The sequence below is a fragment of the Salminus brasiliensis genome, chromosome 14 (genome assembly GCF_030463535.1).
Source record: "Salminus brasiliensis chromosome 14, fSalBra1.hap2, whole genome shotgun sequence".
Lineage (NCBI taxonomy): Eukaryota > Metazoa > Chordata > Actinopteri > Characiformes > Bryconidae > Salminus > Salminus brasiliensis.
The window spans coordinates 27,713,693-27,731,545 of record NC_132891.1 but is presented as its reverse complement, the minus strand read 5'-3'; the positions used below and the strand labels follow the sequence as shown (position 1 = coordinate 27,731,545).

At 41.1% G+C, this 17,853-nt stretch overlaps 1 protein-coding gene across 1 annotated transcript in view; it reads right to left on the bottom strand.

Moving 5' to 3' along the window:
* plxna2 (plexin A2) overlaps positions 1-17,853 on the bottom strand; it is a 217,876-nt gene that overhangs the window by 47,916 nt on the left and 152,107 nt on the right. Inside the window, exons 13-16 of the mRNA XM_072656506.1 lie at positions 10,975-11,126; positions 6,721-6,838; positions 2,345-2,481; positions 878-1,045 (exon numbers count right to left, since the gene is read on the bottom strand). Coding sequence (XP_072512607.1) covers positions 878-1,045; positions 2,345-2,481; positions 6,721-6,838; positions 10,975-11,126 — 575 coding nt within the window. The remainder of the gene's footprint in view (positions 1-877; positions 1,046-2,344; positions 2,482-6,720; positions 6,839-10,974; positions 11,127-17,853) is intronic.

Here is a 17,853-nt window from a genome sequence, read left to right as displayed (position 1 = left end):
AACTTCATTTCCATGCCATCTGCTCCAGGCTCACACCTCTGCCACATGTTCAGAGCGTCTCCTGCTCTGTCCTGCTGAAGCGTTCATCAGTTGCACTAATTTCAAACCTGACAGCACTGTGGCACATTCAGCAGCAGCTGCCTGCACCAGACACACACATGCTGGGACATTCCAAGACGGTTGTGCACACTTGACTTGTATTTAAATTTGTATTTAAAGTCAGAGAACAGATAATTCTATGGATGAGAAGCATTTGGCATCTACATTCACATCTCTTCTGTGTTAATCTCTATGATGTTAGGCAGTAAAGCAGTGAAAATGTACTTTTTGGAGTTTAGTATGGAGACATTAAAAGCAAACTCCATAATATATTATTTATCAGCAGCAACTGTCTCATTTACCAGATGTGGTCCCCTCTCCTTCAAAAACTCACTAACGAAAGAAGCCATTGGGAAGTTTCACAAAAATCATTTGGAATACATCAACTATATCACTGCTGGTGGCTGTTTACTACAAACAATAAAACAAATACACAAATGTACAGATAAGTCAAGTGACGAAAGCAACCATGTGACACTGAGACCAACTGCAGACAAAGGAAGGTTTCAAAACAAAAGATGTAGAGTTCTGTTTGAGAGTCTATGCACACCACACAGTAACAACTCAAACCACTGTTTATTTCCTTCTCTTAAAAGATCTTTTTCATTTGCTGCACACTGCAGAAATTCAGACACTGGAGTAGCAATTTTGATTACCAAAGTTTGACCATTACCATTTGACCATTACCATTTGAGGTATCACACACAGAAACATCGATAACACACTGTACTACACAACACTGTACTAAGCACACATGAAAGTGTTCAACAGCATTTACCTTGCAATACTCCATTCAGGTTCGATGCGCTGTACAGTAGGGTCATCAATGTACTCAAAGCTGAGGCTTTCCTTTACCTGGGCACGGTCCACACTCACTGTAATCTGTACTGGGCCCACACCAGTCAGTGAAGGAGCAGAGAAGCACACAATCTCTGTCATAGTCCGCCTGGGAGAAACAGACATATATGTAAATCCATGAAAGTAATGTAACTCTAATGAAGACTTCCATGATCTTTATCTTTGACAGAAATGAAGAAAAATATTTATAGTACAATATTTACATTATTCATATTATTTTAGAACTAAAAGGTGTGGGAATATCTGATAACCTTGATTTGCATCTTACAGGCTATACAGAGAAGCACTGCTCAACTAAATCTATTGGAGTTGGTTTTATTTTAGTCCATATTAAAATGCATTGGTCAATTTTGATGGTCATCAGACACAGCACTTATCTCCGTCAAATCGCTATCGTGATAAAACCTTCATATCAGTACAGCCCCAGTTTTTACCCATTTCTTTTTCTGCTATCTGTTCTTCTCAGCTATTTGTAACTAGCATGCATGAATCACTCTCTGATAGAACCTGTCAGGAGTATTTACTGCTGTGCAGATACACATGCAAGCATATTTCACTCTAGTGCCAGAAAGAAAGAGGAAAACAGAAGTCCGTAATTAGCCAATATCTCATTAAAACAGGATTGACTTCTGCACCTTGCAGCATTACAATCAGTTTTCCATCACTGTCTTTAAATAAATATCCTGAAGGCAGGGAGAAACAGAGAGAACAAGAAAGAGGGGGTGAGAAAAAGAAAAAGTGAGATAAGGCTAGAGAGAAAGAGAGAGAGAGTGAGAGAGACAGAGAGGCAAGGCATATGCAGTTGAAAAACAGAGTGAGTAAGAGGTGAGAGGAGAAAGATCATGCTTTCTGACTGCAGGCTATTATTGCAGCGGCTGAATGCAGCAGGTCATCAGAAGCTTATTAAGATTTACACAAGGTTCTGACACAGGATGAGTGAGCAAGCAGCTACTCAGAGCTTGGAAAGACCATGGAACCATGGAAAAAGAGAGAGAGAGAAATAATAATAATAATAATAATAATAATAATAATAATAATAATAATAAAAACGGTAAGGAAAGCGAGCAGAAGGTGAAAGAGAAAAATGCATGTTCACTTATGATATATTATAATACATTATAATATAGATGTTTCATAGCTTGTAAATGCAAACAGGATCTGAAGTTGTCATTTTAAATCTGAATTACTTAGTAACCTAGAAGCTAGACATTCTGATTAGGGTCTAATCAATACGATTTTTGTGGCTGATACTAATAGCTATACTTTTTTTAATAGTAAATATCTGACAGATGGTTATCAGTTCCTCATTGTCACAATTAGAGAATGCATCCTGAACAGTGCACAAGGACTCTTGAACAGAGTGGTCAGAAAAAAAACAAGCTCTTACTCAAAGAACTCGCAGGTCTGGTTTCCAAAAAGCACGTTGACACTGCTGCCGGCTCCTAGGTTCTCCCCAATTATGGTCACCTTAGTGCCCCCAGATTCTGGACCCCGGCTGGGGGACAAGCCTGTCACAGAGGGGATCTGAACAAAAGGCAGATAAAGAGCATTATGCAGACATAGCTAGACATTCTGAAAACGTTTAAGCCCTCATTACCACCATTGTGATTTCCTTCTATAGCAGTGATCATTCCTGTTTCTAAGGATCTAAGAATATTCTTAAAATAAGAAGACTCTTAATCCTAAACTATCAGCCAATCTTCCAAAACGTCCTAGAGCGTGGTGTGTCTAGACAACTTCTTGAGCCCTTTCAGCCCAGCTTCAGAGTAGGACACACTGCCTTGGTGAGGATAGAGAATGATCTTGTGTCAGCTGACTTGGACCATTGCAAGCTATACATGTCCTTATTTTGTTAGACCACAGAGATTTTACTTTTAATATTGTGTGTCACACTGTCCTTCTAGAGCGGATGGAAAGCAGAATGGAAATATTTGGTACTGTACTTACAATGTTTAGGTATAACCATATCATTTTGTTTTGTTAGACAGTAATAATCACATTGTTCCAGTGTGAAAACGTTCAAAGTTTAGTTTATATGTTACCTCCAGGGCATTTCATTAGAAACTAGAATCTCAGAGTTAGAATCTAATTTGTATGCTGATGACACCAACACTAAGAATACTATGACATCTGCTTGTGTTTCAGTCTCTAACTGCCTCAGTAAAAAATCAAAACTTGCAACAGATGCAACAGAATTTCCTCCAGCTGAACTGTTCCAACACAGATAATATTTTAATTGGCAAACAGTGAGTCTATGCTTAAACCCTAATACATAATGTGCTGCTCATATTTCACATTCTACAGAAGTATAGAACCTAGGAGTAATTTTGAATAATTAATTGACTTTAACCTTTGTATCAGGAATATTTAAAAAAACATTTCTTCCATATTTGTAACACTGCAGGGCATAGATGGATCCTCTCATGTTCTGATGTTGAGAAACTTGCACAAGGTTTTATTTCATGCAGGTCAGACTACACTTTTTTGTGGTTTTGCCTACAAAATAGCTGTTTTTTGGTGTAAGAGTAGAGCCCCTTATTCTAAAAGAAATCGAGTCAAGATGGACAAAAGACTAAAGATGGACATAAAAGGCTATTCTTTGTCCCACTAGAGTGCTAAGGGCTTATGGGAGGAGTGCTCAGGATGAAAACAAGGCTTTTAAAACCTTTGAAAAAACATCTCCTGATCCCTCCAGTGCCTATTTTGCCGTACCCTCCTAGCTTGCTCTACTCTGTTTCCCACGTCTTAAAACAGGGCCTGAAAGTAGCATGTATTAACAGTCTCCCAAGATGTGCAGACGGAGAAATATACAAACAGACAGCTCAGAGTCTTAAGAGAAGCACAGGAAATGGCTGGTGGCCGACTTCACACACGCGTGGGCTAAAAATACATTAATACCGTTTTGTGCCTCAGCTCGTGTTGTTATGAAAACAGGCAGGCCGCTCTGGGACTCTGTTCTGTTGTCCAACAACATTTGGAGGAGCGCTAGTGATAACAGGCTGTTTTTATGCGCGACTGTGATATGAAAGGTGGTGCAGGTGGTGGAAACCCATGCTAAAAAACTGTGCATGACCATACACTTGCACAGAGAGAGACACACCGAGAGTGAGAAGTGGTGGTGGTGTATTGTAATAAAAACGGCGCAGCTAATAACCAGCAGCTGTTTCTTGCTGTGGGATGGTGGGGTAAGTGTGTGTATGTGTGTTAAGCGTGGTGCTGAAGTGTCCCCTCTGGTGCTCTTCGGCGGAGGGGAACATGGCTGCCATCCTGCCTTTGATTTAGCTAATAGCTTTCATTGTCTGCATGTTGAATGCGCTCTCCCCATGGCAATGCGTGTTTATAATCACTCCATATTTCAATAAGTGAGTGCAAACTCTATTATGTTGTCAGGGACTTCACTTCTCCAGCAAATGAAGTTCTTATTCTGCTGGAAAAAAACAACAACAAAAAAACCCAACAATGACAATCATAGGCTGTAATTTGTGATAATCTGTAATGTTATATCTGCAGGATGTACAAAACACAATTCACTTTTAGCCTTTTCCCTCACGAATGCATTAGCTGCATTAGATCATTAAACATAAACACACTGCTTTTAATTATGCTGAATAAGTAAGTATGTAAATAATGCCATTAGCCATTAAAAATCGCTTTGCTTGAAATCTACTGAAACGATTAAAATAAATGTTTTTGTGTGTGGGAGCAAATCGTAGTGCAGATAAAAAGGCACCATCAGCCATAAAAGTCTAATTTATTGACCTAGTCCCTTGTAATAGCTGCAGATTGGCTTGAAGAGGTCCTTCTAAAACACATTAACAGAGAGACCCTGCTACTCTGCTGTTATGCAAGGGCATTATCTCCCAAATAATAGTCAGGACAAGCTACAGGTCAGTTTCAAGTACTGATGGCTAAAGCTACTGTTATGGATTTTTGTAGCAACTAGATACACAAGCAAAACCTAGATCTGCAGAGTATATCATTTCTTACCTGTAATCTCAATATAGGCCTATGCAATAATGAAACTGCAGAAGCAATGCAATGCAAACCATAAATTAGCTTTCTAGCCCAATGACTGTCTAATGTTAGTGTAAAATTGCCAATGTGATCTAAGTAGTTGTTAGCCAGCCAGCTAATGTCTGTCGTGTTAGACATGCTGAACTCATGAATACTTTATTTGTTCTTGGTTTCGGCCAGTGCTCTTGCCAAAATTATTTTTGGTCTAGACAAATATTGTTTAAAACATATATTTTTCTTTTAATCATCACTCTTACTTTAAGTGTTTCAGGTCTGAATTATTTTTAAATAATGTGCAGAGACCATTTATCTTATGGACCTTGTCAGGCACTTGGTATTGCGCCCTCCCCTGGGGTGATCCCAAGCTGCTGCCCACAGGCCCAAATAAGGACTTCCTCCTCAGTTCCGCCTTGTTTGTGTTCATGTGTGTTCGGTTCTGTTCACTTGTGTTGATTCATGTTCATTTGTGATCGTTCCTTGTTTATTGGTTTTGTTCATGTGTTACACCTGGGACTGGGAGTACTTAAGGAGCTTCAACCCCTTGATTCTTTGCTGAGAATTGATTAATCTGGAATCTCTAGGATGCCCTAAGGTTCCTCACGCGTTACCAACGTGTTCAGATCAGCTCTAGTTCTCGACTCACGTTCAGGAGTAGGTCTCCTGTCAACTCTCGTGGCAAGCTAGGCACGCTCGCTTCCTGTCCAGGTTTACATGCGATCCACGTTCAAGCGAGGCGACCCACGATCACGGCAGAACGCTGCTTATTCAGGTTAGGTTGGCCTTGCCGTTTGGTCTAGCGGCTGGTTCCCCAGCTACTCTCTAGCCTCTGTTTACTTTAATGCCCTCTTTGTTTTCCGTTAACTCTAGCTCAGCTCCCAACTCCTCCTAGTCCTAGGTTTGTTATGTTCGCCATTTTGGTTGTCACATTCAGGTTCTGTTTCTTGTTTAATCCCTAGTTGCTGCTCCCGTTTTTCATACCCCTTGTTTATGCTTGTTTTGGTTAATAAACCTGCTTGCTTTGTATCCATCTCTGCATGTGTTCATCCCTCTTGGTCTGTCTGTACACACCATGACAGACCTCAAGATAAAAAGTAAATGCATGGGACCTTTAATAGTGGATATTTTTAAATCTGTACAGATTCAACTGGTATAGTGGTGTGCACAAAATAAATGTCTAGGGCAACTGGCAACTTAGGCAATAGGCTCTAGAACTGTATTGGCCAAAATGTGAAATGTTGTGAAAAGAGGAAAGGTCCTACCATGTACAAAAAAATTAAATTATCCAGGTCATTTATATAATTAAAACTTCATATCATTTAAACTTCCTGTTGCCTTTATAAATGGATTGAAAGAATGAAACCAACAATCCATTTGAACACCTGGGAGCCTGCTGTCTTGTTGGGTTGAGGAAGGAAAAAATGTTTGCAGAGATAAAATGAAAATCTCTATGGCTTTAACGAAAAAGAAATAATACGTTGACTGGATCAAACTTTTTGGAGTGTGAAGCAAACAGCAGAGTCTCTGTGAAAGTAACTTGCACTCTGTTTTGCTGTCACACAAGGTTTAAGCTCTCTCCACCTCTGCGAACTGCACCTGTCCAAACGCATATCGGCCGTCTGTGTCCTGACCTGTGAGCTCCCATAAGTGTGTGCAGTCGCTAATGTGTGAAGTCATGATACCACAACAATAGCAAGTACTACCACCTCCTTCCTGCATAATTCAGTGGCATGCTGGGAATTAAAGTCTTACCACGAAGGAGTAGAGCTGGGAAGAGCGAGCCTGCAGTTCAGGCTTACATTCGCCCACACACAGCTGCACAGGACCAGGCCTGGTGTCTTCTGGAGCTGCATCCATCTCACACACTATCCTGAAAGTAAACACAAATTGCATAGTATTTAGTATGTTGCATTTGAGATCAATTCATCACTGGACTTTTTTTTATCCCGACAAAGACAACTGTCTTGAGGATTTATGAACTCGTTAGTAAATAATTAGTATGCTTTTAGTATCTGTTGTTGATTTCCTGACTGTCACTGTCATGTTCTCTTTCAGTCCTTAACTGCTTAACATTCTGCCTACATTCCATCTGCAGAATTACCCACAACATCCAAAGTGGGCAGCTGCCACAGCCTCGCCAGGATTGCATCCCATACTGTCATAAATACAGTCCTTAACAGCACCATGGGTCGCGCAAATCACGGCGAGTAGTTGCAGTAGATCAATACTGCTTTATCGTACTGTCTGATCAGGTGTCATCCACCCAGGCAGGTGGCCAGATCAAATGGCATAATAAAAATGCGATGCTCATCGACTAGCTCCTTGTGGGAAGTAGTAAAGAGCGCAAGGCAATCGTACCACATGCTGAATGTGTATGTGGGGTGGGGGGTGGGGGGCTATGCTGGTGTTGTCTGTGCTGTTCTAAGGGATATATCGCATGGGGCGATGCCATGAGTGAGTTGAGTGACCTCAACAAAGCCGTACTTAAACGACTGCCATCAAAAACACCAATGGCAAACTCTGGTAACTTACATGTTAGACCACGTTAATTAAGCTGAAAGTAATCTCAATGGACATGTATATTTTTCATATGCGATTTCTACCAGTAAACTGTATTTTCCTTGATATCATTGCATAAACAGTTCTGTGCATGGAAACCACAGCTTTGGCAGCGTTCGCAGAAGCTGAAATCAAACTCAGCACATTATAAAGTGAAAGCCGGGGAGGCAAACAAGGATCCATGCTAGACTGAAAGCTCTTCTCTCTAATGTCCGCTTCCTCAAACACAAATTGGACTAAATCAACTGAACCAAACTGGATCTAAAGACACTTAGTGCTCTAAAAGTAGACTGCGCCACATTGGACTCTTCCTCATACTTATTGCAATAACACATTCTCCCTAGAGAGGTCTCTAAATTCCCAAATCTAAATGCACTGTGTGGCACCTGCCAGTCTCCAAATGTAACGCCATTGTGAGTTTAGTAAGACACGGTAAACTCTTTGCCCCAACCTAAGAATGTACACTGCCCCATGGAGCAGAAAATGGCCAGAACAGCACCAGAGGAACCTGCAGCCCAGGTGAAAGAATCTTTCCGCTTCCTGTGTCACATGCACTTTCACCAGGCTGCGGTGCTGCTTCTCTCATTTCCTGCTGACACTCCTCCACGGCTCTATACAAATGAATTCACTCCAGCTCCGTCCCACTCTGATTAAACTGCTGTCAGAGGGGAGCAGGGCTGACAAATCTTCTCCCTGCAGCCGGCAGCACGCCATGCGTTTCAATTACAGCTGCCTTGGCCATCCTCTGCCTACAACCCTATACAGCACTGCTCCGAGATAGGCAAGGGAAGAAAGAACCAGCCTAGACAGAGAGACTATTTATAGACCCCCCTGAAACCAGCATGCATACTACTGGGTTGGGAGTCAAGGCCAACCGTCCAGAGATTTGCATCTCCAGAGATTTGCAATGAAATAAGGTCATGGCAAAAAATCTACTGAAGATCAAGTAATCTTGCTTCACCAAGTTTAATAGGCCATGGCACATGACTAGAGCATTCAGCATGAGAATCTTACTACAAATGGCCACTTTGGGATGTGTCAATAAGATTGCATTATCCAAGGCATTGTGTTACCCAGTGGATGCTTGTTTTATCCAAGCTACTTTTTTAGGAAATCATGCTTTATATACTACAGTATATTTTACAGTTGGCTGCATTCTATCACTGTAGTTGTCAGATGTCAGCTAAATGACTATATGAATGACTGTATGTACTATATGTGTCTTTCTTCACTTTTTATGGGTTTTGAACAAAAGCAATATGTTCATACTGTTTTTAAATACACATTTATAGATGCATTTTTAAACCATTTAAAATACCACCTGGCCAGAGAGAACGTTCCCTGTACATGAACCAAATAATCTGATAAATCAGAAAACTGGGTCTGCATGAGTCTGTCAGTAATGCAAATCATCTCCATTCCATGCTGTACATACATCTACAGTTGATATGCAGTCCACCACTAAATAGAATAATAAAAAAGGACATGACATTCAGTTCAAATATTTACTGTAACAATTCCTAAATAAATATTTGCTGCAAATATGTGAGAGTTGTTATGCACTTGCAATCTTCCATTCTTCAAGCTTCAGGGGAGTTTATTTCTATCACATTATTTTTACAGGGTCATGAGTCAAGTCAAGTCAAGTCAAGTGGGTTTATTGTCATTTCAACTACATACAGAGTACACAGTGAATCGAAACAACGTTCCTCCAGGACCATGGTGCAACATAGACAGTGCATACAAGACACAAGTGCAACACAAACAAACTTGACATGAGTGCCTAAAGTCACTGATGAGAAGTGAAGGCTAGTTCGTCTGGTCTGATCCCATGTTATAGTTACTGTAGCACAAATTGCTGTAAAAAGCTAATGCAGGCTTTGTCTTGTGGAGTCAAGTAGTTTTGGCAACCTACACAATATTCTGCAGGTGGCTTTATTGTTATGGCTGTTATCAGTGCATATAGTAATGTAGGCCCCCACAGATAATGATAAATAATTTTTATGTTTTATTTATAAATAAAGATGCAGTTTTAATGTCTTGCAGCTACCTCCAAGTGCTGGCTCTGTGCAAAGGAAAATGGCCAAGGGGAATGAAGGTAACAACCACATGGTAAGCAAAAGAAGAGGCATATATTGTATCTGTTCACAGAGCAATGCTCCATTCCAAGCACACCACTTTGTATGAACCCCTAGTGGCTAGTATTCTCTCTCTCTCTCTCTCTCTCTCTCTCTCTCTCTCTCTCTCTCTCTCTCATCTTACTGCATGACTCCCCCTGTCGTATTTGCTCTATTTCGGGTCTTTTTGGGTCAGCCAGAAGACTGCAGAGTGAGAGTGTGTACAGCAGGAAACAAACCATTGTAGGGTGAGTGAGCCAGGCTTGAAAACGGACCAGTATGTAGGTGACCGGAACAGCACACAGCCCCACGATGAACAGAGGAATCATCAGTGTTCTGCTTTCTGCAGCAGAAGCTGATATGGATGTGAAAATGCTGGCATAAGGATTAGGATAAGAAGTCTGGGAGGGCAGGGTTAACTAGCCATTCTGCAAAATTAATAGAATACACATAAACCGACGCTGAGGGATCATAGAGGAATGGGGGATGAGATGGGGTGAGAAGCTAGCTTCTTGCAGACAGAGGGTAGTCTGGTCTGCCATTCTTTCTAATTAGGCACTTTTTATCTGCTCACGAGGGGCTGCGACCGCTGTCTGCAGGGATGCCATCTATCATAGCGTTGTTTTTAGTGCCTTTGTGAAGATGTTCCTGTCTGAAGAGAACTGCCAGCAGGTTCACCAGAGCAGAGCAGAGGCCCATGAGCACCCTTTATGAAGCGGATCACATGCCTTACTGTTTTGACAACTCTTAATTGGATGCCTTTGAGCCTGGTCTGTGTACAAAACACGCTGCTTTATAGTGGATGAAAAAGCCTGGGTGTTTTATTTGAAATGGATCCTCTTTCTACTCTACCGATTAATGTAGTAAGTTCTATTTTAGACATTAGAGACATTAAAGAAAAGCTAAATATGACGTGGTTTGATTTATATGATTTACAGGAAAATTATTGAATATTACGGGATTTACCACTACTCTAGCAGCACATTCACTGTGTAAAATTGGGTTCAGTCCAGTTATCAACTGATATAAAACATTATGTGACTGATTCCTACTGTCATTCTATTCACCCCACCCATTAATTATTTTGATTACATCTCTAGGATTACCGTCTAGAGATGCCAATGGTATTGTAAGGGATCAAACTCATGTCCACTTTATGTGCCAACACAGTGCTTTGATATGAGCCTAAAACCATTACATTCTCATTTTTTTTTTACACATATCACAAGTCTACTATATAGCAATGCTTTTATGGTAAAACTTTGTCCAATATCGAAAAATCTGTGGGGCTTCAATATCATTTTGGTCATGTGGTTGTGAAAGGACTTACTGTTCGGCAATGATGTAACCGTCCTCTTTTGGAGTACACTGGACTCCTGCCACCTGCACATTATCCACCATCTCAGAAAAGGACAAGCCCAGGTTCACTCCATGGATGGTCACTCTGGTACCCCCTTCTGGAGGTCCTGCTACTGGGGTCAACTGTATAGTAAAGAGAAATGAAATAAGATTTGAAAATGAAACAAAGAAAACAGATGGTTGGGTTCTGTACCACTGAGGCTAAAGTCAGCCAAGCAACAGCTCTTTGACATTTAATACCATAAACATGAGCAGGTGCTATAAAACATCTAGAAAATGTGTCTGGAAAGACAATGCTTCGCATCCTAAGAAAGTATTATGTTCATAAAAGATGTAGCGTGGTACCTGCTAATAGTTTCAGCAGAATGATATACATATCTATAAAGGCAATAAAACGTACTAAGTGTATTACGTTTCTGGAAAGCAGCCTGTGGGAGGATGTGTGCCATAGGCAGGGCTGATAAATCAAAAATGAGGCCATATCAGTAGTTAGTGCTGCCCACCTTCTCATAAAATACAATATGGCGGCACAGCATGACCTTGGCTCTGGGTGGCGCACAGCCTTCTGTGCCATTAAAACCCCAAAGTGCCTCAGTGCTGGCCCTTCTCCAGAGAGAAAAGGCAGACTTTCCAGAGAGAGAAAGAGAGAGAGAGAGAGAGAGAGAGAGAGAGAGAGAGAGAGAGAGAAAAGGGCTCGTGCACAGCACAGTCCACTACATACACAATCAATAAACCATTAGTGGGCAGGCACACGAAAGTAAAACCGATACGACCACAGTCCCGGCGGTAGTCTCTCGTTGATTCGAGGTCAGTGACGTAACCATGTGCCCAGTGGAAATGACCCCAAGTGGCCCAGGTGGGACCGCTGCATTGTACTCTGGATCTAGTGGACAATAATTGCTCAGGATGTAAAGTAAGTGTGCCACTGCATCACCGGAGGGTAGGAATACATGAATCTTTTATTGCTGCTTGGGCATGCAGGGCCGGGGAGGCAAACACAGTGGTTAAAAAAGATAAAGAGAACGCTATGCTAAATATATCCACATCAGACTGGCTCTGCCACGATCGGAATTGACTTTAGGTGGTTTATGTAAGCAGCCACGGGGAAACGGGACTCACAGAGATGGGCCAGCCCAACTAGTGTAGGCCACTTTACAGCGAAAAGCCTTACAGTGAAGAGCTGAAGAGATAGCACCATAACTAATGGAAGATGTCAAGACGGAGATGAAGTTCTGTATCTCCTCATGTGGAACCCTAAAGCATCAAAGGAAAACTTTAAACTGAGTGTGGCGTGAAGCTGACTGGCCAGTTATGACATGCAAAGGCCTTTATTCATAGTGGTACAGTTGCACACATTGGTGCCATACTTCAAGCGTCTTCCGTCTGCTTTGAGGAGACAGCGTTGTGTTGTTGGACCCAGCGGATGGACATAACTGGCTAACAATGGGTGTATTACCCCAGAGGGCCTGGGAGGCTGCAATAATGGCACTGCAATTTCACCATCATTAACTGCAACTGTCCCGTGTCCAGCCTGCAGTGACAGGCATGCACACTTTTCAACAGAATCTTTATGCCTCACACACTGTAGATAAGTAAAAAGAAATTCCCATGCATGCATACTGGGAGTGCATAATGTATGGGCAGCTGATGTATTATTTGCAGATGGAAAATTCAGATTTCACAAAGATTGTGACTTTTTAAATAAATTTTCTTATTTGGGATTTGTTCCATTTACAAACAATTTACAATGAAATCCATCATTAAGCAAACATAGACTTTTTGTCTTCTCAAAAAAAAAATTCTTGGGGGGATATTGCTGGTATGGGGCCCACAATTGCAATATTCCACCTTTAAGGGTTCTAATCTGCCTAACAGGTTCCTGTTACTGGTACTTCTATTGGCCATAAACAGGTTTTAGGGACTGGTTGTTGATACTGGCTTAGAAACATCGACATTGGTACTTTCTAGGTGCATACAGAAACACAAAATCATACACATACTCTTACTAAGGCACAGGGGCCAATCAGAGGTCTCAACTGTGTCTGTGTGTGTGTGTGTGTAAGGCATGAAGTCTTATTCTTCAGGCAAGTGTGTCTTGTGGCCCTGCTTACAGTGTAATCCTGTTAAGAAGACAGCCGCTACCCGCCTCACTCCCTCTGCCTGTCACATACACAAAAAAGGCTAACATAGCGATGACCCCCAACCTCCACTTCCTATTGCCGACTGGCCAGAAAAGCAGGGGGTTACTGGGACTTGCTGGATATACTGGAGGAAGCTGCTGATTGCAATAGTCTCCATAAACAGTGTCCGATTTGGCATGCTGAGAGCCCAGCAGGGAGGCCGACCTAAACAGGGAGCAAAAGAGCAATCCTTTGTGCTTTAAACTCCAGGACGCCCTTTTGGAAGAGGAGAGGGGATGATCCAAAGACGGAGGACACTGGGACCCCAGCGTGAACTTCAGAAAGGCAGAATGGAAGAAGCTGGGCATGTATGAGTGTGTTCGTGTTAATTCAAGCTTAAACACACAAGAGCGTGGCAATGCACTGGCTGCCAGACAGTAACAGTGAAGGGTTGGCCCTGGCCTAAGGATGAGCAAGGATACAACTTCTTCACATTGAAATTACAGCGTTTAAGTTTCAGAATTGACTGCTTTTTCAATGAGGCACAATACAGAGAAAGCCGTCTTACTATTATACTATACAGTATATACACTTCATGCTAAATGTGTGTGGACACCACTTCTAATTAGTGAAACACTGGCAGTAGAATTGTATTGAAGAGCTTAACAACTATATTTTGTGAACAGTGTGAACCTTCAGACATGTCAAATGTTGAAATGTCTAGTTGCAATAACAGCTCAGTCACATTCTCATAATAGCACTCTGATAGATAACTCTGGGTTCCAATGAAAAAATTGGAACTAAACAGAAACTAAAACAGCATGTGTATTTTGTAATACATATACAGAAATAGGTGGTCATATAAATAAATTCTGAATGTTTTTGACACATGAAAAACATGCAAAGATCAAAGTAAATGTAGGATGTAGCTTCTTGAATCTGCTGTGGAAATAACTTAGCACTTTGTCCTTGAGGTAAAACAGTGTAGCCCTGCTTCTGAAGTCTTCAGATTCAAATCAATGGAGAGAGAAAGAAGAGAGATAGACAAAGAAAGGGAGAAACTATAGGTGGTTCATAGAATTTCTGTGCAGTTCCTCTGCTAATTCTGCCACTGACACTAAGAACAGAAGGCTTGTCTAAAAAAGAATAGAGGCTGATGTTTTGCACCAGCATAAATGAAGATATATTTCAGCCCTTCGAGAATTCTCTCACTCCTGCTTAGCTGCATATAATAAGAGATGTGTAATGGCAGCAAAAGGAAAGAAGGTATGATTTGTTGCTCGGGCCAGTCTTTTACAGCAATTCGAGCTTGTCCCATTTTCTTGCTGAAATGCACTTTATGGCCTTGATAAAATCCCGCTTATGACTTGTTTCTTGCTGCATAAACTCCACACTAAACGCTTTTATTTGCTTTTTCACTGCCCTGGTGGCTAGCTGAGATAAAGATGGGGGAAGACGAAGGACGAAAGAAAGGAATGAAGAACCTAACGTTGAATGTTCTGCCAACTGGGAAGCTATTTCAGCAACACAGAACAAGAGAAAGAGAGGAAGGTAGTGGAAAAAGAGGCATTCTGTGTTGGAAGCGAGGGTTCTTTTTGTATTTTTTGGATGAGTGGGTCTGACTTAATACTCGCCTGCAAATAGACTTGTGAGCCCATGCGGGACGGCATTGTCACAGTAATGCTGTGTTTATTGCTGTGAGAGAAGCAGCGCCTCAATCAGGGTGATACAATTCCTAAGAGCAATCTGTATGTGTTTACGTTGTGTATGCAGCTTATGCATGCATGTGCAAGTAGATGTGTGCAAGGTAGCTGCTAAAATAAGCCTGGTTCGTAAAGTTCCAACATATTAAGATCAAGTGAAAAGTGACCATATGTGTGCTTTAAAAGCAAGAAAATGGTTATGGTAATTGTTATGTTCCAATTAATTGTTCCAATTAATGTGAATTTCCCCACTGCGGGACTAATAAAGGACTATCTTATCTTATCTTAATCTCACACTTCATTAGGAGACCAGGACTATACTCAGGAATGCACTCAGGAAAGGTCAAGTGTACAACAAACTAGCATGTGCCACACATTGAAATACAATGTTTGGGGACACCTCTCCTTTGTCTGAAATGTGCTAATACCTATCACTTTAATTAAAAGAATATGCCAGTATGTAGAGCACTGGGTTAGAGCACTAGGTTAATGATCACAAAGTTGAGGGTCCAATACCCAGGTCCAATACCTAAGTTCAGGATTGTTACTAATCTCACTTGCAGTGGGCATCCTGTTAAGATCGCTTGGGTAATGCGCAATCCTGAAAGAGGTGAAATAAGTGAGAAAAACCAACAGCAAAACCAACCTAATGCTGCTCTCCAAAACAAACAAACAAAATAAATAAACGGTGGCCCAAACACATTTGCAGGATGGAATTCTACCTCAACATCTTGCAAATCTTTTTTACAGAAAGTGATCTAGTCTTTCTGTGAATCAGAAACATGGAGGAGGTCGGAAGCTGAATGCTGCAATTGAACAGCGCCGATTCAGGCTCTCCCAGCATGCCTTTCAAGTGTCTGTTTTATTCACAGCTTTATTTGATGCCCGTTCCTCTCCTTTTAACGAGGCCTTAAGCTTCCTCAATATTAATGGGCCTTTTTCGGGGGAGGGATGGCACGTTCTTAAAGGAACCATTAATTATTCATGACATTCATGCTCTCGTAGGCAGATTCACTAATATCTATGTATGTATACAAATCAGCTTATAAATGTTGAGAATGTTGAGTTCAGTCTCAGCAGCAATAAACAAAAACACAATAAAAAATAAAGAAGAATCTGCAAGGGGAGCTGCAGCTCTTAAGGAATATTCTGAAGCTTGGCAGCCAGATAAGGATTGGGATTTGAAACAAAAAAGCATTAAAATGAATAGAGGGAGAGTTTTTCCCAGACTAATGTGAGACTAACCCATAAACCCACGAAACGTACAGAGGAACTGAAGGTCTCTGTTTACTGATGTCACAAATGTGAGTACATGTGTTGTGGATTTACCTGTGAGTCAATGTATGTTTGAATTGTTCCGGCTGCCAGGAGACTGTTCAGTGTTACTGAATGAGCGTGTGCACCAGAGAAACAGAAAAAGTTGCCTGTAATGTCTGCTCTCCTTTTAATGCAAAGTAAGTGATGGCTGATATTTCCGTATTTTGTTCGCTGTATTTCTCTCAGCTCTCTCTTAGCTCTCCAGAGAGAGACAAAATGCTGAATGGGTTGGCTTGGCACCACAACCCAAACCTGACATTAGTAAACAAGTCAGTCAGTTTACCATTAAGAAGAGTGTGTAAGACTGAATGATTGGTGATAAAATACTTCATATGTAAAGGCGGCATTACTGTCTTTGTTGTTTAATTTTGCAGGCTAACAGCAGTCTGGCTAATGTTTCCAAATTTTTTGTTTAGTATTCTGATTGAAAAACAGAAAAGTGTGAGAGTAAAATAATGTTTTTGCAAAAGGTCCTGATTCATGTTTAAAATGCCACTGAATTTCAGTCAGTGAAGGTGAAGATCTGCCCCTTAAAAATGAGTTTGACAGAGATGCCACTTCACTACAGTCTTCTTTACTTGCCCTCCTGCCTTGAAACAAAATCTGGTAAAGCTGGTGGCTTAGCCTTGACTATTCGCTCAAAAATAAAAAGGCACTACAGTAAATCAATTATTGGAGTCACTGGCTTCACTTTTTAATTGGCTAGTGTGCACAGGGCCGGATCTCATGTCAACCTGGACAGGAGTAGCCAAATGAGTCAATGTGCAGGTACTGCACTGGGCCAGACCCAAACACAGCCCAGCCATGCGTTACACACACTAATTATACACCATGTCTTTCGTTCTCTCTGAACAGACACACACACACACACACACACACACACACACACACACACAGCACTTTAGTCCCAGTGAGAGTAGGATAGAGCTCCTCTTTCTGCTCTCAGTTTCAGAATAGCTGCATCAATAAGCCCAGCTCAGTCAAACCACAGACTGCAACATGAGCAGGGATACATCTTTACTACAGCTCTGTGTGTGTGCGTAAGTGAGTGAGTGAGTGAATGTGGATCACATTCTTTTTCTGCTGCAAACCGTAAAATGTGTATATACTGCCTACTGGCCGATTCAATTCCAATCCGATCTTTGTAAATCACTTTGTTTTCAGTAAAAAAATACAGTGACATTTTGGACAGATTTATTAAAAAGATCATTTTAAAAAGGTACTGGTCTGACTGACCTTCCTGATAGTTCAGCTCCTAGTTACTTTAAAACGCTGCAGTGAAATCACTTGTGAAATTACTATTTTATAGTGTTGGGAATGTGCTATGATTTCATCCTTTATAATGTGTGTGCATTAGCTCATTTTGGTTTAAACAAACTGTTTAGTGATGGTTGACAACCAAAGTAAAATGTGCAGTATTCATGGTGATTGAGTGTTTCTGTGATTATAACCAGCCAAAATCCAGTAAAAATGTGATCCCCACATGGTTAAGATAAAATAGGTGAATAGGTGCAAAAATTTCAGAAAATAGACAAATGTCCAGAGGAAAAGCAACTTGGATGTTGGATGATTGCCAATCCCAAAGTATTGGATGGAGCATCATCATTCCAGAGAACACAGTTTCACTGCTCATGGTGTCAATAGGTTCATACTTATCTGCTCCAGAGAATCCTTTTCTATTGGCAATCCTTCTTTAAAGAGACTAGACAA